The 26,734-nt window shown below is 34.1% G+C and overlaps 1 protein-coding gene across 1 annotated transcript in view; it reads left to right on the top strand.

The window, feature by feature from the left end:
* Positions 1-26,734, top strand: part of SLCO4C1 (solute carrier organic anion transporter family member 4C1) — a 69,893-nt gene that overhangs the window by 8,619 nt on the left and 34,540 nt on the right. Inside the window, exons 3-5 of the mRNA XM_063088094.1 lie at positions 22,808-22,990; positions 24,961-25,057; positions 26,598-26,719. Of these exons, the coding sequence (XP_062944164.1) occupies positions 22,808-22,990; positions 24,961-25,057; positions 26,598-26,719 (402 nt within the window). The remainder of the gene's footprint in view (positions 1-22,807; positions 22,991-24,960; positions 25,058-26,597; positions 26,720-26,734) is intronic.

Here is a 26,734-nt window from a genome sequence, read left to right as displayed (position 1 = left end):
GCTGCCACACTAAATCTTTAAGGTTTTAGACTGGTATTTCTGGGAGAATTCTGCACTAAAGGACTTTGGTTATATATGATAACTACTTACAAAAGTTGGGCTAGAGGGAGAGGTTGGCCAAAGGGTACAAAATTGCAATTAGGAGGAATAAGTTCTAGTGTTCTATTTCATGGTAGGGTGACTATGGTTAAGTTTGTATATTACATAATACTAGTGGAGAAGTTTGAATGTTTTTGCCATAAAGAAATGATAAATGCATGAGGTAATGGTTACATTAACTACCCTGACGCGATCATTGTACAACATACGCATGTATCAAAACATCAGATTATACCCTATAAGCATGTACAAATACTATGTGTCAATTAAAATGAATTAAAAAAAGTTGGGCTAGACAAATGATTAGATGGGAAATTCAAAATTAATTTCTACTTTTTAAACTTTTATCTTGTATTAAAGTTTTTTTCTTTTGTTTTTAAATATGGAATTCTTGCTGAGATTGGAGAAGACCTAGGGCAAAAAATCTTAGAGTTTTCAACCACTGATTTAATACAGGATGCCTTAATTTTGCTTGGCCTCAGAGTCTTCTTCCTTCTTCGATATTACTTTATGGAAACCACTTTATTTTTCTTATATTTCAATTATATTGTAACTTGTATGAATAAAGGAATAAAGAGTAGAGGTTATTTCTTAGATTAGAAGATATAGTGGTGTAGTAAAACAAATGATTCAAATATAAATTTCATGCACACATTAAAAAGACTAATGCTAACTTTTAGGGATAGTCAATGCTCTAGATGGAACTATCATGAGTTTTGATATCAGAGGCTTCAGTCTTCCCCAGATTTCCTAGATAATATGAATTATCCTGGATGGTTGCTATTCTTATTTAATGCTGCCTCTTGGAGATCCTAATTCAGTAAGTCTTCAGTAGGATTCAGGAACCAAGGTTTTAAAAATTACCCAGGTTATCTTAGTCCAGTTGTGGAAATATATGTCCAGTTTAATGTTTGCTTATTTTGTAAAGCTTTCAACTGTGGCCATAGAGAGAAAGGTTTCTTTTTCAGGATTATTGCTTTACATCTTCCTTAAAAATAGGAGTTTCACAACTGCCACAAAATACTAGGTGTTCTAACATAGTCAGTTTTGTTGAAATCAAATAACCAAACTTCTGAAACAGAAGAAACTTACAGAGAAAAATAAAGTAGGTAAAAAATGTGTCAGTTCTCAATTCTGCTCACAAGCTATTGTTTGCTCGTAGGTAGTGATTTAAAAAATTCATGGGAAGAGAAAAAAATGTCCCAGCATTTCCCAAAGTATGATCTGCAGAGTACAGTTTCTAGAGAGGTATTGAGAGTATGTTAAAAATGTGTTCCATGGTTGAATGAGTTTGGGGAAAAGTGAAAGTTGAACAGGTGTCTTTATTGCATCACTGTAAAAGCAGATGTATCTTGTGAATCTTTGAGGGTATGATATGAAGAGTTCTGAACTTAGTGACCAAGGGAATCTGTTGTTATGATTGTCCCCTTTATCCTGCTTGCACCCCTCCTTTACCTTTCCTCTTCCAGGAAAGTGTTTCAGTGAACATGCTTTGGGAAAATGTGCTCCATGATGTCTTAAGTCTAAGCATGTGTTTTTAAAAGCCCTTGTGGAGTTTAGAAACTTCATTGTAGCCAGCATCTAGAATAGTGTATGGTATAGACCAGGTGCTCAAGAAATGTTTGTTGAATTGTCAAATACATTGATGAATGAATGAATCTCTTCTGTGGAGGTGTATCAGGAGTCTGCTGACTTGTTCTTCCACAGTAAAATTAGGTTATGGTAGATAAAGGCAGTTTAGGATTCTCTGTCCCCATTTTCCATAAACTTGGGCTAAAGAATAATAGGGCATTTTCTCTTTTTTCTTTTCATTTCTTTCTTTATTTCTTATTTATTTATTTATTTTACATACATGTGGGGCACAATGTTGATTTTCAATAATCGTGTAGAATGTATGATGGTTAAATCAGTATAGCTAGCTTATTCATCATTACAATACATAATCATTTTTTGTGTCTTTTATTTTTCAGTTTTTTGTTTGGCTACTGAATTAGGAAGAATTTTACTGTCAGAGGCAAAAATTATTTGCCATAAATGATCTTTATGGGGAAGATTTGGGATCTGAAAAATTTACAATGTGAAAAAGGAAACTAAAATGAAAAGCATATTCAGAAATAGCAAAATGCTGTAATATTCTACTTTTGGTTTTTGTCTTAATTACTTGCTAAAATGTTGATTTAACTTCAACACTTGTTAGGTGGTGCTAAAATGTCAGGATTATTTTTTGATGATGTTATTTATCTTCATCTATAAAATGTCGTGCTCTGATAGGGCATTCAAGTGGGCCATAGACCTAGTTGTGTATAACCAGATATAATACATGGGAGGTAAAGATTACACGATGTTTTGTAGCTTCCTTGGAAAGGTTAGTAAAAATGTGGTTTGTTGGTCAACGGACACAAAGAATGATTGCGTATCGTAATGATGAATAAACTAACTACACTGATCTAACCACCACACATTCTACACGATTACTGAAAATCAACGTTGTACCCTACGTGGATGTATAATAAAAAAAAATGTGGTTTGTGGTGGGAAAGAAATGAAGAAATTCTATTTTCTTAGTCATTGTTCTTAAAAATGCACAAATTGGCCAATGTGTGTTTTAATGTATTTTTTCTGTTTTATTTTAGTGCTATTTGCACATGACATTTAATGAAAGTAAACAGCAATATAGCAGTGATATTAGGGTCAGACAGAAGTGAGTTTAAATTTTTGCTCTCACACTGTGATAGAAATATGTGATTCTGGATAAGTCTTTTCAACTGTAGTTCATGATAATAATAACTGCTGCCTTATAAGAAATTATACGTATGCAGTGATAATGGCAGTGCCCTCTGTGTGGTAAGTGCTCATTAAATAGTATCAACGAGTAATAATGATGTTCCTGATAAATAACTGTCTTTCTTGATTTATTTAGTTATTGACAGTGGTAGTTACAAAATAATATAAACAAGTAAAAATCTTTCAATATAGTATTTTTTATTTGTAGGTGCCACTGGATCTTGACACATCCCCAAAGTCTGGCCAAACACTTTCAAAGTAATACATTAGAAAGGGTTTTAATTAGATATGTTTACAGGATTGTACTCTTCTTATAAGAAAATAAATGTATTAGGTGTAGCTTAATGAATTGAGTATTAGAATAACACAGTAAAATATTGCCTTTTAAATGGCCAAGTTACCTCTTAAGTATCTTTAATTTTTTTTAAATTTTAAACATTAACTGTACTTTGAAAGACATTCAGAAAATTAAAAAACACAAACAAAAAATAGAACAAGGAAATACGAAAAATTTAAAAAACACTAAAAATAGAAAAAGGAAGAAAATAAAGATTTTTTATGTAACACAACCCAAATCACCCACTGTTAATATTGTTTAATGTCTTTTTTAATGTATATACACATTCATACATGTATTCACAAACAGTTACACATAATTACATTATATAGTTGTTAACACACATTCAAGCACACACCCATACCCACACACTTTTACTAAAATTCACACATATTCACACATCTTTTATCACATTTACACATACACATTCAAAATTCTTGTTTTAAGGAAATAGGATTTTGAACCTATGGTTATTTACTTCTTTTTACTTGGAATACATATTGATATCATTTCATATTAATAAAGACAGAGCTGCAGAATCTCTATGCTTTTATATTATTTCATTTTATAGATAATTTATTTAATCAACCCTCCTTTTTTTTATTAATACATTTCATTTTTCTAGTTAGGCAGGTCTATGGGTCATTGCAGACAATTTTGATAATACTGTAATGAGAAGTAGAAGAGAAAAAAACTCGATTGTTATTCTTTTCTCAAGGAAAACGACTTTGGGATTGTTTTACTGTTTTTGCTGTGCTTATTTTTTATAGACTTAGTATGATATTTTGCAACCTGTGAACATTTTTTTTGACCAGTAAGGGGATCGCAACCCTCGGCACGGTGTGATCCACACCACGCTCAGCCGGTGAGTGCACCGGCCATCCCTATATAGGATCTGAACCCGCGGCCTCAGTGTTAGCAGCGCTGCACACTCCCGAGTGAGCCACAGGGCTGGCCCAACATTTTTATTCTTATATTCCATTTTACATTTTAACCATTTTCATAGAGTTGAATATTTACATTTCAGAAGTTTTTTTTTAATGATAAATTACCTCTTAAGTATTTTTATGTCTATGTAAGTATATTTCAATAGTTATACAGCACATAACATTTTGGAATTGGCCTTTTTCACTGTTTTCTGAATATTCATTAGGTTATTGTGTTTGTCAGCTGTTTGTTCCTTTCTATGGTTGATTAATGTTCCATGGTATGGATTTACCATGGTTTGTTTAATCATTCACCTATTAAAGTGCGTTGATCACAATTTTTGGTTATTACAAATAAAGCTATGAACACTCATGAATGGATTTTTGTGTGAACCTAGTTTTCATTTCTCTGGTATAGATGCCCACGAGTAAAACTGTTGAATTATATGATAGTTCTATGTTTACGTTTTTGAGAAATTGCCAAACTGTTTTACAGAGTTTCTGTACCATTTGATACTTCTGTTACCATTGTGTGAGTGATCTAGTTTATCTACACCCTTGTCAGCATTTGGTGTTGTCATTATTTTTTTATTTTAGCCATTCGATAGACATATAGTGAAATCTCATTGTGTTTTAATGTGCATTTTTCTAATGGCTGGTGATAGCATCTTTGCTTGTGCTCATTTGCCATCTGTATATCCTCTTTAGTGAAATGTCTGTTCATGTGTTCACGTCTTTCATTTCCTAACTGGATTTTTTTTACTGTTGAGTTTTGAATTACTTATGTGTTTTAAGCACTAGGTCATTGTCACATAGGTAGTCTGCAGATATTTTCATTCAGTCTGTACCTTGTCTTTTTATCGTTTTAACAGGGTCTTTCCTAGAGCAAAAGTTTATATTTTGATGAAGTCCAATTTATCAATTTTTTCTTTTATGGATTATGCTTTTGTTGTCAAGCTGAGAACATTTGCCTAGCCTTAGATTCCAAAGATTTTCTCCTATTGTTTTTTCAAAAGTTTTCTACTTTATATTTAAATCGATTATACATTTTGAGTTAATCTGTGTATAAAATGTGAGGTTTAGATAAAGGTTTATCATTTGCTTATAGGTGTCCAGTTGCTCCAGCACCAGTTTTTGAAAAGACTATCTTTTCACCACTGAATTGCTTTTGTAGGTTTGGGAAAAATCATTTGGACATATTCTTTTGGATCTATTTCTGGGATCTCTATTCTGTTCCATCAAACTATGTGTCTCTCTCCCATCATCACAGCCTTAATTAATTAGCTATATAATGAGTCTTGAAATCTGATAGACTGATTCCTCCCACTTTGTTCTTATTTTTCAAAATTGTTCTTACTATAATTTCTTTTCATTTCCACACAAATTTTAAAATAGCCTTATCTATATCCACAAAATATATTTATAGAATTTGGATAGGAATTGCATTAAATCTGCCTATTAATTGAGGGAAAATTGATATCTTTACTATGTTGAGCTTTTTAATCAATGAGCACATATATCTGTCAATTTATTTATTTATTTATTTATTATTTTTTATTTTAACTTCTCAGTATACATTGTAGTTGATTTTCATGTCCCTTTACCTGTTCCTCTTCCCTCCCTCCCCTCCTCCCATCTGTATCATATCTGTTCACTTGTCTTAATAAGTTCATTAATTGTTGTGATTGATGTCTTCTTCCCTCCCATCATTTATTTGTTTGTCTATTTATTTATTTATTTATTTTTAGCTCCCACAAATAAGGGAGAAAATGTGGTATTTCTCTTTCTGTGCCTGACTTGTTTCACTTAATATAATTTTCTCTAAATCCATCTGTGTTGTTGTGAATGGTTCTATTTCATTCTTTCTTATAGCAGAGTAGTATTCCATTATATAGATATACCAAAGTTTCCTTACCCACTCGTCTGATGATGAACATTTGGGTTGGTTCCAACTCTTGGCTATTGTAAATAGAGCTTCAATAAACATGAGAGTACAGGTATCCCTTTGACATGATGATTTCCATTCCTCTGGGTATATTCCCAGCAGTGGAATAGCTGGGTCATATGGTAGATCTATCTGTAATTGTTTGAGAAACCTCCATACCATTTTCCATAAAGGCTGCACCATTTTGCAGTCCCACCAACAGTGTATGAGAGTTCCTTTTTCTATGCAACCTTGTCCATTTATTCAGATCTTTTAAAATGCGTTTCATCAGGGTTTTGTAGTTTTAGCATATAAGTTATGTACATGTTTTGTCAGATTTGCACCTAAGTATTTCTTGTGGTATTTTTTAGTGGCCATAAATAGTATTGTATTTTAAATTTTACTTTTCATATGTTCATTGCTAATATATAGAAATACAATTAATTTTTGTGTATTTTCTCTTGCATCTTGTGACTTTACGGAACTTCTTAGTTCTTGAAGTTATTTTGTGGGTTCCTTGGTGTTTTCTATGTAGACAGTCATGTCTTCTGCGAACAAGGACAGCTTTCTTTTATATTCTGTGTGTCATTAATCTTCTATTACCTTATTGCATTGAATAAGGTTGGTGGGAATGGACATTCTGACCTTGTTTCTTATCCTAGGGGGAAAAACTTTCAGTCTTTCACCATTGTTACAGGTTTATATAAATTTTCTTTATCAAGTTGAAGTTCCACTTCATTCTTCTTTTCCTGAGAATTTTTTTCTTTTTTGAAAGATGACCGGTAAGGGGATCTTAACCTCTGACTTGGTATTGTCAGCACCACGCTTTCCTAAGTGAGCCACAGGACAGCCCTTCTTGAGAATTTTTAACCATGAATGATTGTTGAATTTTGTCAGATGTTTGTTTTTGCATCAATTGATATAATCATGTGATTTTTCTTCTTTAGATCATTAATATAGTGGATTACATTTTTTTGATTTTTGAATATTGAGTTCAGGATTCTATCCTAGATTAAACCTCATTGGCTATGGTGTGTAATTCTTGTGATATATTTCTGAATTCTATGTGGTAATATTCTGTTAAGAGATCGTTGTATCTATGTTCATATAGAGTATTACTATGTTGTTTTCTTTTCTATGTAGTATTTATTCGGTTTGGGGTTCAGGTGACTACTAACTTTATAAAATGAATTGGGAAGTATTTCTCCTCCTCTATTTTCCGGAAAAAAAAATCTAGAATTGATTTTAGTTCTTCTTTATAAGTGTGTTAGAGTTCTCCAGTTAAAACCATTTGAGCTTGTAGATTTCTGTTTGTTGAGTTTTTCAGTTAAAAATTTAATTTCCCTAATAGTTATAGGGCTATTCAAATCTGTTTCATTTTGGGTGAGTAGAGGTAGTTCATGCTTTTCATGAAATCTGCCCATTATTTCTAAGTTGTCAAATTTATGTGTAAATAGCTGTTTCTAGTATTTCCTTATTATCCTTTTGTTGTTGCAGAGTCTATTATGAAATTCTGTTTGATTCCTGATACCGATAATATTTGTCTACTCCTTTTATACTTTTTGTCAGCCATGCTAGAGGTAGCCAATTTCATTCACATTTTCAAAGAACAAACTTTTAGTTTTATTGCTTTTCTTTATTGTTTTGCTTGTTTTCAAATTCATTGATTTCTGCTCTTATCTTTCTTATTTTCCTTCTTCTTGATTTGGGTTTATTTTGTTCTTTTTTTTCTCTAAGTGGCTGACATGGAAGCTTAGATTACTGATTTGAGAATTTTTCTTTTTTCTAATGTATGCATTTTACTGCTTGTTTTAGTCCATTTTGTGTTGCTATAACAGAAATACCTGAGACTGGGTAATTATAAGGAAAAGAGGTTTATTAGGCTTACGATTCTGGGACAGCTGCATCTGGCATGGGCCTCAGGCTGCTTCTACTCATGGTGGAAAGTGGCAGGCAGCCGGCGGGTACAAGCAGATCACATGGCAAGAGGAAGCAAGAGAGAGAGAGAGAGAGAGAGAGAGAAGGTGCCAGGGTCTTTTTAAGAAACAAGCTTTCACAGGAACTAATAGAGCAAGAACTCCCTCATTAACCCTCCCTCCACCAGGGAGAGCATTAATCCATTCATGAGGAATCCACCCCCATGACTCAATCAGTTTCCAACCCTGCCACATTGGAGATCAAATTTCCACATGAGCATTGGAGGGAACAACACATCCAAACTCCATCACTGCTATAAATTTTCCTTTCAGCACTGCTTTAGCTGTATCTCCCAATTGTGATATATGATGTTTACATTTTTGTCGGGTCCGCTGCCAGCCAACCCGAACAGCCCTAGCCTCGTTCCTTTCGGTGGGCGAGCAAATGGCCCAGGATTCCTCTTTCCCTCCTGTCCCCTTTGGAAGGAGACGGGGGAAGAGAGCCATGAAGAGAGGTGAGCACACCGCCAGCCCCAAACCAGCCCGGTTTAAAGGACACTCAGACGTGGCGGGGGTTCTGTCGAGCAGTTCCGTTTATTATCACACAAGCACTTGCTTTTAAAGGCAAATGGGGAAGGCAGGTTTTTTACATCCTCCAATCAGCTTAAGGGTCCTGTCTCAATGCCTATCTATTGCAATCACGCAGTGTTCACGAGTGTGGCCAATTAAGGGCTAAGGCAAGGTTCCCGCAGACACTCCCACCCTACTTCCTCCTGGCGCTGTCTTAGGCTGCCACGTTAATCCACTTGTAATGTCACTTAAGGTGGAGTTAGTTTTTAAGGCCCGACACATTTGCATTTAATTCAATGTATTTTTAATTTCCCTAGAGATTTTCTCTTTGACCCATGTATTACTTGGAAGTGTGTTGTATAGTTTCCAATATTTGGAGATTTTCCTGTTATCTTTTTGTAATGATGTCTAGTTTTATTCCATTGTAGTCAGAAAACATACTATGTAAGGTTTTAATTATTTTAAATTTGTTTAGGATTGGTATATGGCCCAAGATATAGTCTATCTTGGTTCTTGGTGTTCTTTGGGCATTTGAAAGGAAAGGATATTCTGCTAGTGTTGATGGAGTATTTTAGAAATGTCAATTAGATCCAGTTGGTAGATGTGGTTGTTAAGTTATTCTATGTCCTGTCTAATTTTCTGACTAGTTGTCCTATCAATTGCTCAAAGAGGGTGTTGAAATCTTTAACTATTGTGGATTTGTCTGTTTCTCCTTTCATTCTATAAGTTTGTGCTTCATGTTTTACAGCTCTGTTGTTGAACACGTTTAGGATTACTATGTCTTCTTGGTAGATTGAGTGTTTTTTCATTATTTAATGTTCCTCTCTGTGTCTGGTAAATTTCTTTGCTCCGAAGTCAATTTTACTCTGATATCAATATAGTTACTCCTACTCTATTTTGATTAATGTTTAGGTCATATGTCTTTTTTTCCATTTTTAAAATTTCAGCCTACCCCTATCAGTACATTTGAAGTGAGTTTCTTATAGACAGCACATAGTTGTTATGTTTCTTTAATCCACTCTGCTAACATCTATCTTTTAATTGTTATATTCAGACCATTTACATACAATGTAGGTATTGATATGTTAAAGTTTAAGTCTGCAGTTTTGTATTTTGTCTTGTGTTTGTTCTCTGTTTTTTGTTTCTCTATTTGCTTCCTGCCTTCCTGTGGGTTCCTTGAATATTTTTTTGAGTTCTCTTTTCATTTACCTATAGTGTTTGGACATATTTCTCTGTATAATTTTTAAAAAAATTTTATTCATTCATTCATTCATTCATTTATTTATTTTTATTTTATTTTATTTTTTTTGTCCTTTTTTTGTGACCGTGCTCAGCCAGTGAGCACACTGGCCATCCCTATATAGGATCCGTACCCGCAGTGGGAGCGCTGCTGCACTCCCAGCGCTGCACTCTCCCGAGTGAGCCACAGGGTCGGCCCATATTTCTCTGTATAGATTTTTGAGTGTTTGTTCTAATACTGCATTATATATACATAAGTTATCATAGTCTAGGTATTATATTATTAGACTCTGGTTCGTATTTAAAATTCTTCTTTAGCTGCTTGCTCTGATACTACTCTGATGGCTTTGAGGTGGGAGTAGGTGCTGTCTTATTATTGCCAGGTGGGGTGGAAGTCCAAGTTCCCCTCTTGGCCTTGACTGACACCTAAGAGGGAGACAGGCTCCAAGTTCTGGATCTCCACTAGAACTCCCCTGATATCACCCTGTTTAGAGGGGTAGGAGTGACTTATTCTTCATGTGGCCTCTACTGACACCACAGAAGACAGGTATGCCCTAGTTCCCACTAGACTATGGTGAAAGTCTTAACTCTTCATTAGGGTACCTCCTTTGCCACTCCAGTAGCAGAGAGGGAGAGGGGTGCCTTCTTACTGTGTGGGGATGAAGTCCAGGCTACCAATATAGAATCTACTGTCACCAGGGCTGGTGGTCATTGATGGGGATGAAAGTTCCAGATCCCTTCTCAGTCTTCTCTGACCCCACCCTGGAGGTAGGATTGGAGCACCTTATTATAGCCTCTGTTTATATATTGCTGCTGTGGATATGGGTAGGAACACAGTTTTTTTCTGTAGTACTTGACTACAGTAGAGTGATCATTATCTAAATTTTTCTGCCTTGCCAGGCTGTCCCTTTCTTGAACTTTTGGCTAGAATGATCAGGATTTTTGGGTGGGTGGGGAGAGGGACTTTTTTTCTGTTTGCACCCTTTGTCATTTCTGGGTTGCTAGTGGGGATAATATGTGGAGAATATGGAGAATATTTCTTTCTCGAAAAATTGGAAAGACTATCTATATACACACCATTTTTGTAAATGATATTTTCTGTTATGTCCATATTATTATCAAGCTGTCATGTTTTCAATTACAGTTTTATAAAAAACATTTAATAAATCTGTAATGAAAATATTTTACCTATTGTCTGGATTTTGTTATGGACTTGGTAGATTATGTTGTGGTTGAACACTTTTAAGTTTCAGTTTTATGGATATAACTTAAATGCTGTAATACTGTGGTCTGAAACATGGTATAAAATATTGGTTCTTTTGTTTTTGCTAAATGTGTCATTTTCTACTATACAATTTTAATGACAGATTTCTGGTTACTTCAAACTGAAGTATATTCTCTAGTCCTAATATATCATTTAGATTTCACTTATTACATTGTTTAGCCTTTGATTTCTTCCATTACTTTTCATATTGATCTGTTATATTTTGACTTTTTCAATTTTTTTTTCCATTTTTGCCTAATTTTCTTTTATTTTTGTTACTATAATACTTAGAACATATAGATCTGGTAGTTATCAGGCTTTAATTTTTATATTATCAATTGCCATTATTACTACATCTAATTGAGTTTTTTGGGGAGTATAGGAGTCATAATTTGTTCATCTTTCTCAGTGGCTAAAATATACCTGACTTATATTAGCTGTTCTATAAATGTTTAATAAGTAGAATTAAGACCCAAGGATTTTTGATGTGAAATCTAATTTAATTTTATATTTTTATAGTAACTTATTTTTCACAAATTCACAAAAGGCCTATAGAATATATGTTGTACTGGATATTCTTCATTCACCCATTTGGATTCTGAGGAGATAGGAACTAAGTGGCTGTGTTAACCTTTGGAGGCAAGGTTGGTCCAATTACCCAAACAAGTTTCAGGGACTGAGTTGACATATATAAATGGAAAAATTCTAAGTCTCATGAGCAAAAAACCTGATATTAGTCTATATGGTGGGGCTTCACAACCCATTATTGGAGTCCCAGGCCTTAGCCGGCTCATGGACCCAGAGTTTATTATTAGTGGGGAGGACGGATCTCTTTGAAGGACTTTACAACATGGCCAGGAGTATATAATGTATTTCTTCCCCTAAGGCCATCCAGGAGGGAACTGAAGCGTTTTATTGGAATGCTGAGGGGAAAGGGAAGTATTCAAACTTACTAATGGTAGTTGAATAATGACTTTGAACTGAAGCCACTCTCTGGATTTCTAGAATACCTTCATGGTTTTCACTGTAAGATGGGGACTTATGGAGGTCCAATGATAGACTGGCCCAAGATTACTTATTATCACAGTGGGTATGCAGATAACCATCCTGTAGTCATTGCTCTACTCTTACTATGTAGAAAATATATAAGATATACTAGATGGCAGAATCCCCACATTGGTTGTACATTCCTAGCCTTAGGATATGGAAAGGGTATAGATACTTTACCTGGCAGAATTGGTAGACTGGGAGCTATTGTTGTTAGAAGTGCTAAATACAAGCCTCTGAACAGGATAATAAGCCAGAAGTAATACTTATCCATAAGGGAATTAAACAGCTTAGTGACATTATCAAAGATATGGAAGATTTAGTAGTGATTCCTACCACATTCTCACTTTTTTCATCTATTTGTGCAAATTCAGGACAAAGTAATATCGAATGACTATAGATCACTGTAAGCATAATGAAGTTTTGATACTAATTACAACCATAGTTCCAGATTTGTACCTTTTCTGGAGCAAATTGGCACAGCCCCAAGTCTCCTGATATGTGGCTATTGATCTAGCAAATGTTTTTTTTCACTTTTCAACTGCGAAGACAATCAGAGTGGCTTGCTTTTCTGTAGAGGAATAAGATTACACCATTATCTTGTCTCAGTACTGCATAAATTGTCTTGACCTCTGTCATAATATAGTCTGGAGCAGTGTTTCTCAACTCGTGCAAATTTTCCATGTCTGGAGGCTATTTTGATTGTTATGGCTGAGGTGGAGGATGCTATTGGCATCTAGTGGGTTGAGGCCAGGGACACTAGTAAATGTCTTCCCATACATAGGAGAGCCTCCCACAACAAAGAATTATCTGGTTTCAAATGTTGATATGGCCAAGGTTGTGAAACTCTGATCTGAAGGTACCAGGATCATTTTATTATCCCATAGAACATCATACTGAGCTTTACGTTGGTGGTATTAAACTAATTTTTTGGAAGAATTGAAAAATATTTTAGATGCCTTAGTAAAATGTATGTATTCTGGAGGATAGGATATAAACCCCCCAAATTTTAAGGACCTACCATAGCAGTTGAATTTCCAGGGGCCCAGTGGCCTGGGCCATGTCACAATATCTACTCTGCACCTAACACACCAAGGAAGAGTCACAGTGCTTGGTGTACCTTTTGGGATTTTAAAGGCATCTTCTACCTCATTTGTGTACATTGCTCCAGCCATTTGTTAGATAATGCGTAAGGCTGCCAGATATGAGGGTGAACTAGAACAAGCTAAAGTTCTGTACCAGGTATGGGCAGTGTTTACAGCAGGCAGTGAGGATATAGGAAGCCTCTGGCAAGTCTTCATAAGGGAATCACAGTGAGGACCCTTACGTTTTTGTAGTAAGACCATTGTTTCTTCTGCCTACAACTGTACTTCATTTGAAAAGCAGCTGTTGGGTTGCTCTTAGGTGCTGGTAGGTTAAATATAAACCTATGATTATGAACACCATGTGACCTAAACTCCCCTTCACGAAGTATGTGTTATCTCTTGTAACAAAACATGTGAATTAGCATTCATTGTTAAGTGAAATGATAGATTCAATTACATATGGCAGGTATAAGTAACTACATGAGCAGGCGTCTCATATTACAACATTCTTAAGGGCAACCAACATTCCCCAGGGCAGCCAATATCTATCTATCTATCTATCTATCTATCTATCTATCTATCTATCTATCTATCTATCTATCTATCTATCATCTATCTATCCATCCATCCATCCATCCATCCTGGTTGCAAGTTGTCTTCCTGGGTTAGATACATATTTTAGATAGGAATTTATTTTCACTGCCTGCAGTGTTTCTACCAACACCCAACATTGTTTGACTTATGCCTTATTCATTGTTATTATATCATATACAATATCACTTCTGACCAAGAAACTAATTTGTAGCAAAGGAAGAATGGTAATGGACTTCTGCTCATGAAATTCACTTGTCTTGCCAAGTACCCAACACCCAGAAGCTGCTGCTGGATTGAGGGTATCTGTTGAGGTATAACTTGTAGAATAAAGTTTCCTTCCCTACAGAATGTGGAATATGCATTAAAGCAGAGACCACTCCAAGGTACCAGAATGCACAGGGTAGGGAAGTAAAAAGTGGCAATGGATTGGTGCCTCTGGCTACTGTACCTAATAGTCCACTTAATGGAATTTTTTTTCCTGCCTTGATCTTGTTGAGTCCTAGTCCCCAAGGGATGAATACGTCTATCAAGGAACACAGTCATAATTTCCTTAAATTCAAAGCTGAGACTGTTCCCTAATCATTTTGATCTGTTCATACTAAATACTCAAAAGGAAGAGAAGAGGGTCACTAAACTGGCAAACTGGTGGATCCTAGTTCCCAAGGGGAAATTGAGTTGTTTTGTAGTTGCAGGGAACGATATATTCCAGACGGAGGGATTCACTTGGGTGCCCCTTGACATCCTCATACCTAATAGAACTTGTTAAAAGGAAATTGCAGTAACCCAATAGAGATAAAACAGCTGAAAACTTGTAAGAGACTGTGTAAAAACCCAGGCCAATTGAGGTATAGGTGAGAATAAAGGGAACACAAACTGGGTAGTAGAAAAGAAAGCCGTGTTTGTTTTCCTCTGTCACCTTTTATGAGGAGGGGTGCTGGCTAACATTTCAGTGTTGGTTTCAGGTGGGAAAGTAGCTGAATTGACTTTATCTCATGATGATATTTTGCTGATAGTTTTTGTGGGCTTCTTGTTTGGAGATATATATGTATGTATGTAAACATGTATTTATATCCAGACAGATATAAAAGTGGATGCTGAGGTACAGGGAAAAAAAAGGGGGGAGGGGGGAGAGGCTGTGCTGGATGTTTTCTGTCCCTCTAGATCCATCACTTACTATTCATCAGTCTGTTTTGTGCTTTAGCAGAAAATCCCAATGGACTATACTACCTTGACACTTTTTCTCCTGGATTGTAGTTGGGTTTAACCAATGGGAGTTTGCATGTTGGGGAGAAAGAGGTTGTGAGTACTATTTCCCTGGTGTCCTCCCCACCAGGCGTGGTTGGGAAGTGGCAGTGGGCCCTCTACATAAGACCACAGCTTTTAGAGAATGTCCCCTACAGCGACAGCTCTTGCAGCGTTTTGATAACTGTCTAGTGGTAATAGCACCCCTTTTTTCTTCCTTCAACTCTGTCATTGTAAGAAGCTATGCCATAAAAAAAAAAAAAATCCATATCCATAAGAGTATGTTAAGTTTGCTTCAATTATCTCTTTTGTCTGTGTCCTGCTGGAACCTTAACTGGTATTTATATATTTCCATACATATATTCTAACTTTAGATTTCTAAAAAGTATTTTGATTTAAATTTTTTGCTTTCAAATGACTACCTTTTTAAATTATTTTTTAAAAATTAATATTATTTTTTTACATTCTAAAATGTTGCTGTGGAGCAGTTTGGGGGGAGAGGGAGAGAGGAAAGGGTGGCAATAAGGTGGGAGGAGGAGGAAGGGGGCATGGTTGAGGCCCGTGGCACCCCCCTCGTTCTGGCTGGGGAGCCCTGGGCGCTTCCATTGGCGGCTTTGTGGTTGTCAAATGAGTACCATTTTAAAATGAAGTTGTGCTAATACTTCATAAAAAATTAGGAAACTTTCTGTTTTCTTCTATATAGTGGAGTGGTTTAAATAATACAAGAATTAACTGTTATTGATTGAGCTTTTATTGAATTCTGTAGAAAACCATATGTTGATTAATTCTCCACCTAAAATATTTCAAATTTCTCGATATAAGATTGTACATAGAATTTTCTAATATTTTAAAAATCTTTTTTTGCATTTGTGTTTATCCTCATTGAATTCATGATACTGAATTCTGTTTTCTTATCTTTTTCTTAAATTCTTATTTTTTCTTATTCTTTTAATGACCAGTTAGACCAAGGGATTGTGTTTTAGAGAAGATAAGGAGATTGTTCAGTCTTACATCAGAAGTTTTTGTCTATTTTATCTTGATAGTCAGAGACATTTAGAGAAATGTTTTGAATTCCGATCCCAAGTTATTTAAGTAACTGATTAATTGTATTTTATGTTATTGTAAACCATGTGATGAATCTAAGATGAAAGGTTGGTTAGTCTCTTACATCCTGGAGATTTGGAGACAGTTAATCTAATCTTGACTTTTATTCATCTGTAAAATGAGGGAAATACCTCTTACCTAAGGTTTTTCTAGGAGTTAGATAAGATAATGTATGCCAGTGAAAGGTCTTGCAAGATAATATTGCTGTTATTGTCAAGATAAATGAGGGTAAGGTATAAGTAAGGCACATTGGAAAAGAACCTACTAAGTCATACACAAAAACTCCACTTAATGAAGAGTGATATTAGTAAATTATGGAAAAGTTTCCCTTGGGACACTCAGGGGACAACTCTATACAGGTAGTGGAATTTGAGCTGGCCTTGATCAAATGGGTATGACTAGAGTAGGAAAAGAATATGGTATGGTTATTATAGTCAAGGAATATAATATTGAATGATTTTGATGTTTTAAGCTTGATTTCTAGAAAATAGATTTTATAAATAGATATTGAAAAATCAGGTAGAGAAAATGGTTTTGTGAGAAAGATGATGACTTTTGTTTTAGAGACTTGAAATTAGAAATACAGCTCTGGAGCAGAGAGAAGTTGGAAGTTTAAGATTTTGAATCATCTCCATAGTTGCAGTCATGACAGTTGATGTTCACTCAAAGGAGAGAGGATAGTGAGAAAGGGAAAGACAAAATCCTAAATTTTAGCAATAGCAATCATTAAGTGATAATTGATAGCACTAACCCTCTAGTATTTGTCTGTTTATACAAGGGCTATATTTAAATATTTTTAATTACCTAAGACTTTTGTTTTCCTTGACACCTTTGTTATACTTCTAACCAGTATTTTTAAGGAGTGTGTTTAATAGAGCATTAGCTTTGTGAGATGTTAGACAGTAATGGAGGGAAAAAAAGTAACTTGAATATGTGATAGATAATGTTCAGCTAACTTTCTTTATCATTTTACACATAAATGCATGCTTATACTACTTACTACTTTCTAAGAGAGGAGGTCCAAAGTACTCAATAGCCTTTCTCCACCTATGTATTCCAAAATCAATTAGAAGTGCTGTGAGGCTTGATTCAAGTCCTCTAAGCTGTATCATGGTGATGATTTTTCCTGCCACCTAGTTAGTTATGCAGATTGAAGTATATAGATTTACGTACATATATTTTAATTTTGATGGTATTTTCTTAAATTATATCTTTGAGTGCTTTGTTCCATGATTTTTGTTTTCTTTATCAGGTACTTCAATTTTGTGTATATATAAGTATGATCTCCTCTGGCCACCTTATATGTTTAACATTTCCTCTGTTTGTTTTCTTTATCATTCATTTTGCTCTTTTCTCCTTTCTTTTTTTATAGGCCCATTAGGGTGTTTTCTCTCCCTTCACACTTGTGCTCATTTGTGTCTTTACTTCTATGGTGTTTCAATTTTTTTTTCCTTTTATTTTTTTCTGCCAGTGCTTGTTTCTTTTCCTCTTTCTTCAGTTCTTTTCTGTTGTTTTACTACTGCTTTGCTGTCTTCCTTAATACAAATAATTACTTCATTTTATAGTGAAATGTGTGTTCATATTTTTCATCTGCTCCATGAAAATATTTTTGTGGTCAGTTCCCTAATCTTAATTTTAGTAAAATTATGCTGCTTTTTTCCCCCTTATAATACCTTCTATAGATGCTGTGGTAACTCCTTTTGAAAATCACTTTCGTGACTTGATTAGGTATCCATAAAAGGTGAGTGACCAGTCTGGCATGCCAGGTGCATTGGTTGTGCAGGCAAAGGCTCTGGGCTTTTCAGTTCCGACAAAGGGAGAGTGCTGAATTGTGTGTGAGATTCTTTGTGCAACCTCTTCCCATCCCACCCTCAATTTTTACAAATCAAAGCAGCCCAGGTGGTCACTGCTGCCACCTGCCTCATCTCCTGTTACAGGCAAGGGATATAAATTTAGACTTCAGAATGTTGCTGGTCACCTTCAGAAAGAGTCTTTTCCTTGCTGCTTTCTTAGATCTTCTGCCATCAGCTGTTCTTAGGCCTCAGCAATAAGGGCCTGGCCCTGAATCCTCTGCTTACAGGGACTCGCACAACACAAACATTGAAGCTTAAAGATACTGTTTTATGAGAAAGGTTTTTGAAAGACTGGTAACAGGATAAATTGGACAGAGATTATAGGAGAGGGTGGTAGGAATGAGCTAAACTCTCCAGGCCAGAAGATGCTAATTTGATTTGGGGATGGTCAGGTTTAAACAAAAGCAGCAGCTCTTTCTCTTTCCTCAGGGCAGTGGCTAGGAGAAGGGCAGACAAATTATAGACATTCCCCGTGGCTAAGAGAAGGGCAGACAGATTATAGACATTCTCCGAGAAGGGATAAAGACAGGCTGCTTTTGTTTGAAGTTAGCCACCTCAAAGTATCTGATGCAGTAATTAGGAAGATTGGGTTCCCCAGAAAACTCTTCTTCACTCACCAGCTCTCTAGGAAGCATAGCACCTTCTGGAAATCCTGTAAAAAAAAAAAAGTGTGGCTGGGGAAGTGGAAAATCCCACCTTGCCCTTTCCCTGGTATCAGAATGGGCCCTGGGGAAAACAGTACCTTTAGCCTCCAGGGCTTTAAGGCAAATGCCTGGGGAGCAGGAGGTGAGCCTTTGAGTGGGATTAAGGGTTGGGCTGAGCTTGATGTTAAATTTCTAAATATTTTGACATATGATATGCAGATTTTCTTGCCCATTTGCAGCAGGCCCTGCAAACATTAGTTGGAAGAGGTGGCCACTGGTTTGTCCATTAAGTGAGTGAAGTTCTAATCCTTAATTTTATTGGCAATGAGCTTCTAAATTCATAAACAACATAGGAGCTCCATCTTGTGGTGTACTGTCAAATCACATATCTTTTAATTAATGTTGAAAGTGTTTCGTCAGAAATTGCCCAAATCCTAAGTTCAAATAGTTTCCTCAAGTATTAATACCACAGAATTCATAGGATAGGTAAATCCAGCTATTTTATAAAACTGTGTTATAACAACACGATCTAATAAATTATTTTATACTTGCTTCTTAAGGTCCATATGGCATCTCTGAATGAAGTACTATATTTTGCCATAGGCTAAAAGGTACTCTCTCCTAGTTTTTTTTTTCAGAGAAGTTTCATTCTATGAGATTTAAAATGTTTAAATATTTGTCTTTGTCATTGCATTTGAATGACAGTTTGGCTGAGCATAAAATTTGTGGATCACATTATCTTTCACTGATTCCTTTTTGGCATTTCTTTACTGCCTCTATGGGATTAATGTTGCTTTAGAGAAGTCTAATGCAAGCTTACAGTTTTTTATTTCTCTCTGCATAAGAGACTTTATCTTTTTGCCTGGCTGTTCAAAAAAATCTTTCTTGATCTTTAAAATCCAGGAAGTTTTCAAGGGAATATCTTGGTGTTGAAAGTCCTGCATCAAATTTTCCTGGGATGCTCTATGCCCATTTAAATTATAGATCAGTCTTCATTTATTTCAGGAAAGTTGTCTTAATTTTATCTTTGAGTATATGTATATGTGTATATATATATATATTTTTTTTATTCTAGTAGTGCATATGTTTGGTTGCCTTTGTCTGAATCCCATATTTATAATTTTCTGTCTAATCTTTTAAATCTTGGTATTTTTGTTTTTCTTTATTTAATTTTGTTCATAATTCTGAAGTCTATTTTCTCTGTCCTTGAAGTTCTCAGTCTCTATTCTCTTGTCCATTCCAGTGTCACTTTCATTTCTGATAGTTTTTTTCTTTCCTAAGTTCTTTCAGCCTATTTTTTTTTCTTCCCGTATCTCACCACACTTCCATGAGCTTATTATTAAATCCCTGTTTTGAGCTCTTAATTTTAAGAGGCAATAGTTTTCATTCCTTTTTTTTTTTTAAATATGGCAATATGGTAATTTAAAAATCTACATTATGGTGATATTTTTCTGGAGACTCTTCTGCCATGCCATTTGCTTTTCTTTTTTGGTTGTTATTCACTTTGAATGAGGAGAATTATTCCTGGTTTATATTAGATTTCATGAATAGATCTGTTCATTGTTACAGAGCTTTTCATGCAGCTTTTCATGTAAAATGGGTGACAGCCAGGCCAAGACAATGATGCCTTCAAACCTTAGAAAGGAGAAGTAATCACAAGAGATTTGTGCTGGAGAGGATTGCAAAGATCAGTGATACAAGGCTGAGCATCCAGAAATAAACCCACTCATAGGAAAGTTAGGGAAGATGTGCTTATTGGTTAATCAGACAGAATGCTGGATCCCTGTCTTCTCTGACTAAAAGATATTACATATGAATTAAAAATAAGCTAATAAAAATGCTAGAATAAAGCTATTGTTAGTTTATATGTAATCATGGAGTAGGGAAGACTTTTATAAGTCATATATCAAACTCAGAACCTATGAAGTGAATTTGAAAAGTAAGGTCACAGAAAAAATGCAAGTGGATAACATACATATAGAATTAAGAAATAAGATTTAAAAATTGTATATATTTTTTTCACCAGTGAGATTGATAGTGATTTAAGTTTTATTATGTAAAGTGTTGCTGCATTGTTGGTGGGATTGCATATTTGTATCATTTTTTGATAAGGCAATTTGGGAACATCAAAATATAAATATATATACACTTTGACAAAACAGTTCACTCTTTGTAACCTGTCCTACAGATAGACTTGCACAAATGTGCTAAGGTGAACTTAAAAAATATACATCTCAACATTCTTTGTGATGGGAATAATAAAGAATTATCTAACTATATGTATAACAATTAATATTAAAATATATGTATTACATCATTTATTATTAAATATATTTGATGGATTAGGTAAATAAATTATAGCATATTTATGCTGTGGAATATTATAACAGTGCCAACAAAGAAATTCATATACAACTTTAAGTGCCAATATCAAAGATGCCTGGGACATAATAGTTGAAAACTGTAAGTTGTTCAATATATGGATAGTATGTTTTAGTTTAGTTTTCTACTTGTGTAAAAAAATTAAATAGATATACAACATGTGAGCATGTGAGTACATGTCTGAAAAATTATAGAAGGAACTGTTAACAGGGATTACCTCCATCTGAGTGATGTGAGGGGTGGGCATGAAGTGAGGCCAGGCAGGGGTAGAGAGTTTTATTTTTCTCTTAATATTCTTCTGTGCTATTTGACATTTATTTAAACAAGTATGTTGAAACCTCATAGATTTCTTTCTCTGAAAAAGAAAAACACACTAAATCCCTGTGGAATTCTCATATAATCAAAATGTCTACCAGCTTATCACAAAGAACATACATATGAGGAGGCTTCAAAAGTTTGTGGAAAGAATCGTATTATCTTTTAATTGTATTTTTCTATGACCTTTTTGAAGGACCCTCATACCTTTTATCAAAAGGTAATTTACATATTGCAAAAAAGAAATGAGAAAAAATAGTAAACCAAGAAATATATGTAAGTAAATTCAATTTCATTGTGTTAAATAAGAGATTGTTAGTCTAATCTCCTCAGGAAATAAATATTGAAGTAAGGAATTACATTTCAAGTGCCTGACATGGCCAGAAAAGTAACGCAAAAAAAGCAGACCCAGCCTAGTTATAAGTATAAATTATCTGTCAAAATATTCATAAATCTCTTATCACATGAGTACATACAATGAGTATATGTTTTAAATTTGAAATTAAAAATTTCTTACATTTATTTTATGCATAAATTTGCATCTGGTAAATTGATGAACTTAATTTCTTTATTTCAATTAATATTAAAAATATTAGATAAAGAATCTTGGATTGGTGCTTTGGGTGCCTTACTTATCTCATTCAGCACCAAATAATAAATCTTGATATGATACCAAGGAAATTAAAATAGAATTGGCTAAGACCATTGTTAAAATGCAGATTCCTGAGTATTACACGAAATTCAAAGGGAAAGGGCTGGGAGCATTATTTTTGACAAGCATTTCAGTTCATTAATATTAGCACATGAGTTTAGGAAATACGGATTAACCATAATATCCAGTCTTTATTTTGAAAGTGATTTTTAAAAAGATTTTGATGAAATCTTAGATAGCCATTTTTGCTTTGGTTATATTCAAAATAATATGCTATAGACTTAAAGATTGCTTTAAAAAAAGAAATTTAATAAAATAGTTTTAGCTATAGAAAAATAAATAGATATAACTTCAATATTTGCTACATTGTAGTGAATATTGAAAATTACTATTTTGGCCAAAATATTCTGTAATGTAACCATGTGTGTAAGATATTGATTGATAAATTTAGTATGGTGGTCATATTATATTTATGACTTGGAAAGAAATAATGACTAGCTTTTTCTTTCCTAATCTGAAATATATCCTTTTCGGATATTACTTTCTTCAATTGTGTTTAGATTAGTTTACCCACAAATTTGTTAATTTTGATTTTTAAAGTGATGTTTCTCAGTTTTGTTCTGTATTTTCTAAATCTTGACATGGTAATATTTCATAATTTTTTCCAGTAATATATGTAGTTTTAAAAAGCTTAAATATAAATAAAGTGAAATGATTGGAAGAAATAATTGAAGAAGGTTATGTTTGCCAAGTATAATTTGTAAGATAGATATTTAAATTATTAGCTAATTTCTGCAAATTCACAATTAAAATTTTTTTTTCCCCTATAGGCACTTGCTTAACAGCAAGGAATAGCACCAGTTGCACATCTTCAACTTCTTCACTTTCTAACTACTTATATGTCTTCATCTTGGGACAACTATTGATAGGGACAGGGGGAACTCCTCTTTATACCCTGGGAACAGCCTTTATTGACGACTCGGTGCCTACACACAAATCTTCTCTTTATATAGGTAAGTTTACTCTCTGTTACTCAAATGACTGCCCCGTATCATTTTGTCTTATTGTTTGTTTACTTTATAAGTAAAGCATGGCATAGACTTATCAAAAAGTTACTTGTAGTGTCATAAGTATTTCCATTAGATAAATGCAATATTACTTCTTTTTCTTTAATTATTTATTGCCATATCAAGTCAGTAAATGGAATATGTAATGATTTGACATCCTGCTCTATTTCTTGCTCTGGGCATGCCAACTTTCCTGGAAGGGAAGAGCCATCCAAGCAGCACTCTGTCTAGATTGCTTGAATTCCAGGGTAACTTACACAGGGTGTGGAGATGGTGACTTATTACGTCCTACATGGACTTGACTAGAGTCCAGAAAAGAAACCACAGTATAGTGCCTAGAAACTCTGTGGAGTTTTCCATTTTAAATCAACCTTTTTTATAGATCAACCCTTTCCCCCCCCTTTTTAAAAGATCAACTCTTTTCAAATCAACCCTTTCCCCCCCCTAATTTCTGGTAGCATAAGTTTCTCTTAAAATTCTTCCCTGTTCTTACAAGGTAGAGATAGCAAGACTATTCGTGGCTCTACATCTAATCATTGCATACTTAATTTGCACATGAGTTTTCTCTTTGTTGGTCTACTCCTCTAACATTGGAGATCCATTGTCACAGTCACTGGAAGTCAGTGTGTTCATTACAGTCCTGACAGCGACTAATAAATCTATTTGGGCACATTACTAATATGGAAAATTCTACAGCAGTTTTATACTTATACAGTACTTATGAGGTAGCCTTACAGAATTATCAGTCTAACCCAATTAGGAATTATAAAAATAAAAAGGTTCATCACCAAAGATGATTTATGAATCACTGATTTCCTGCGTTTTTAGTCATGTACTTTTATTCACAAATTTTTTTTTTTTCCTGTGGTGGCTGGCCTGTATGGGGATACAAACCCTTGACCTTGGTGTTATAACATCACACTCTAACCAACTGAGCTAATCACAAAATTTTTTTGTGCATGAATCCTTTATAAGTGCACACTTAACTATTTAAAAATTATATACTTTAATGTTCCACTAATATATTTTTTACATTTTAAAGTATAGTTAGAATATAAATTAAGGTAGTTGACAGATGAAGTTTTTATATGTTTTTGGATTATCTTGTGTGAGCTTTACTTTGGAGACTTGATCTAGTATATGTCATTTTCTTCATTGATATGTGCTTAGTTTTGTGTATAAACTAAAGTTTCCTGTTCTTTTGTGTAAGAGAACAAGAATCTCAGAAGTTATTAAGTCTAGAAGGTGGCAATACAATAGGACACTGGTATATGCATAAATTTTGTTTTGCAAAAATTTGAAGTTATATATAGCAAAATTTTAAGTATCTGACAGATAGAAAGAAGCTCAGTTTAATTCTGCTGAAAGTAAAGATGGGGAGAGTCACCAAGAGGAAGTTTTAACTAATGGCGCACATTTAAGAAACAGACTTATCAGCAGATCCAGGTTTTGAAATCAGTCGGTGTAGTACAAAAAAGAATGCTTACCAAGTATATGCAGAGTGGAAAAGCCTTATTTTTACCTTGTTTTCTTCTGTGATATTGTAAACAGTAATTATTATCACTATCAGTAAAGGATAATAGTAGATTATATATTGCCACCAGTTAACATAATGTAAATTCTCATGGATTTATAATTATTGGGTTTATTGTAATTATTATTACAGTCAAACAGCTTTTACATTGAAGTCATATATTTTAGGCTCCTTGACTTGACCATTGACCAAATGATACCACTGAAATGGTATTTTTTAGTGAAAATATGTGTAATTGTTTTTGGTTTTTTTGCAGCTAGCTGGGATGTAAGCCTTACCATTTAGATTTTTCTACAGTAAAATATTTGTCTTTCTTCACTGTTGTTAGATATGCAAAGCAAAGTTGTGCATATGACTATTTTTAATGTCTTTGTTGTTCTAGGAATCGGCTATTCTATGTCAGTCTTAGGCCCTGCTATTGGCTATGTGTTGGGAGGACAACTGCTAACCATATACATCGATGTTGCTATGGGACAAAGGCAAGGCAATATCTATTTTTCTTTCATTTAAATTTATTTTATTTTAATAATGCTAACATCATAGACAGAACATTTTACATTTCCTTAATATAGCAAGAGGGATTTTTCAGGAAACAAAACTGAATATGTACATTCAATTTTTTTATAATTTCTTATTTTGGCTGCATTTCTTTATGAATCAATACCACACCATCTTTTAATGTAATAATGCATTTATTCATAAATAAGAATGTTTAGTAAAGTCACCCGGTGAAATTTTTGAAAACATATAGGTATTTTTTTGAAAAAAAAAATTTTAATTTCAAAAGTTTTGAAAATTTTTTTTGAAAAATTTTTTTTTGAAAACGTTTTGAAATTAAAAAAATACACATTTCTTGGTATTTCAAAAATATATAAATGCATAGTTCAAAAAACAAGAATTCAATAAAAAAATTTGTTATGTTTTCAGTACATTTAGTTGGAGGTAGATAGTCTGAAGAGTTTCAAGAGTATGTGATTCCCAGAATAAGTTCTGTAGCTGCTCTGGTAATGCCACAGAGATCACAATGATGCTGCTTTAACAACTGTGATAATAAAGAAGAATAATAGGTCATACTTGGTCTGAACTATGTTCTAGATGACATAAGTTTTGTGTGTTAACTTCTTTCACGTGCTATTTAATCCTTCCAATATTCGTATAAGGTAGTCAACACACACAGGTTGGTATGTGGCCAAGACATGAGTTGAAGTAGATCTTTTTCACTCCAAAATCCCCCTCTTAACTACTGAGTCACCTTCCCCTTTCCCTGAATAGAGAAGTTGATATTCTTTGGTGTGACCACATTTCCTCATTTTACCCCTGGAACTCATAACTGCACAATCCTCTGAATGACCATGAGCGAAGAATAAGAAAATGTTATGGGTATGTGATTTGTTTTCTGAGCTGTTAGTCCTAGGTTAATCTTTTAGAAACTGTAAAAAGATATGACGAAGCCCTTGAAGTAGAAAGTCAGGTTTTTAAGAAAGGATGTTTAAATTTCATTGAAGAATTACAAGAGTAATTGGTGTGTTTTGGCAAGGGTTTATTGATATAAGCATATGAGAACCATTATAAAAACTGTTAATAAATACTTTAAGAATAATTTTACATTTAAAGAAATGCCATGATTGAAGTGCAGTGTATGGGCAAATCATAGCTCAGTGATTTGCTAGGAGATGTATTTTAATTTAATAGAGTAGAGGAGAAAAACTTAACCAAAGTTAAATAGTGTTCAGAAGTTCTATGTATGTTTTCAAACATTCATCATACTTATATTTACTATTAACATTTTAAACTTTTATATCATTTCCTCATTTTGAAATACTTTGAAAACTACTATTATTATAACTCTCATTTATGCCTGCCATCTATTGTCTGATTTATCACAATGGCTCTTTTAAAATTTTGGGTATTATAATATTCTACTGTATGCACTTGAATTATAAAGCGTACGAGTATTATAACTAAGTTTCAATTAATCAAGTAGAGTTGACTTTTACCTCTTGTTTCCCTTTCGCCTAGCACTGATGTCACTGAGGATGATCCACGATGGTTGGGGGCTTGGTGGATTGGATTTCTTATATGTTGGTTCTTTGCTTGGTCTTTGATAATACCTTTTTCTTGCTTTCCAAAACATTTACCAGGTAAACAAGTTTATT

This window comes from Cynocephalus volans, chromosome 2 (assembly GCF_027409185.1).
Source record: "Cynocephalus volans isolate mCynVol1 chromosome 2, mCynVol1.pri, whole genome shotgun sequence".
NCBI classification, from domain to species: domain Eukaryota; kingdom Metazoa; phylum Chordata; class Mammalia; order Dermoptera; family Cynocephalidae; genus Cynocephalus; species Cynocephalus volans.
The sequence above is the reverse complement of the archived record's forward strand: the minus strand, read 5'-3'. Positions and strand labels throughout refer to the sequence as shown.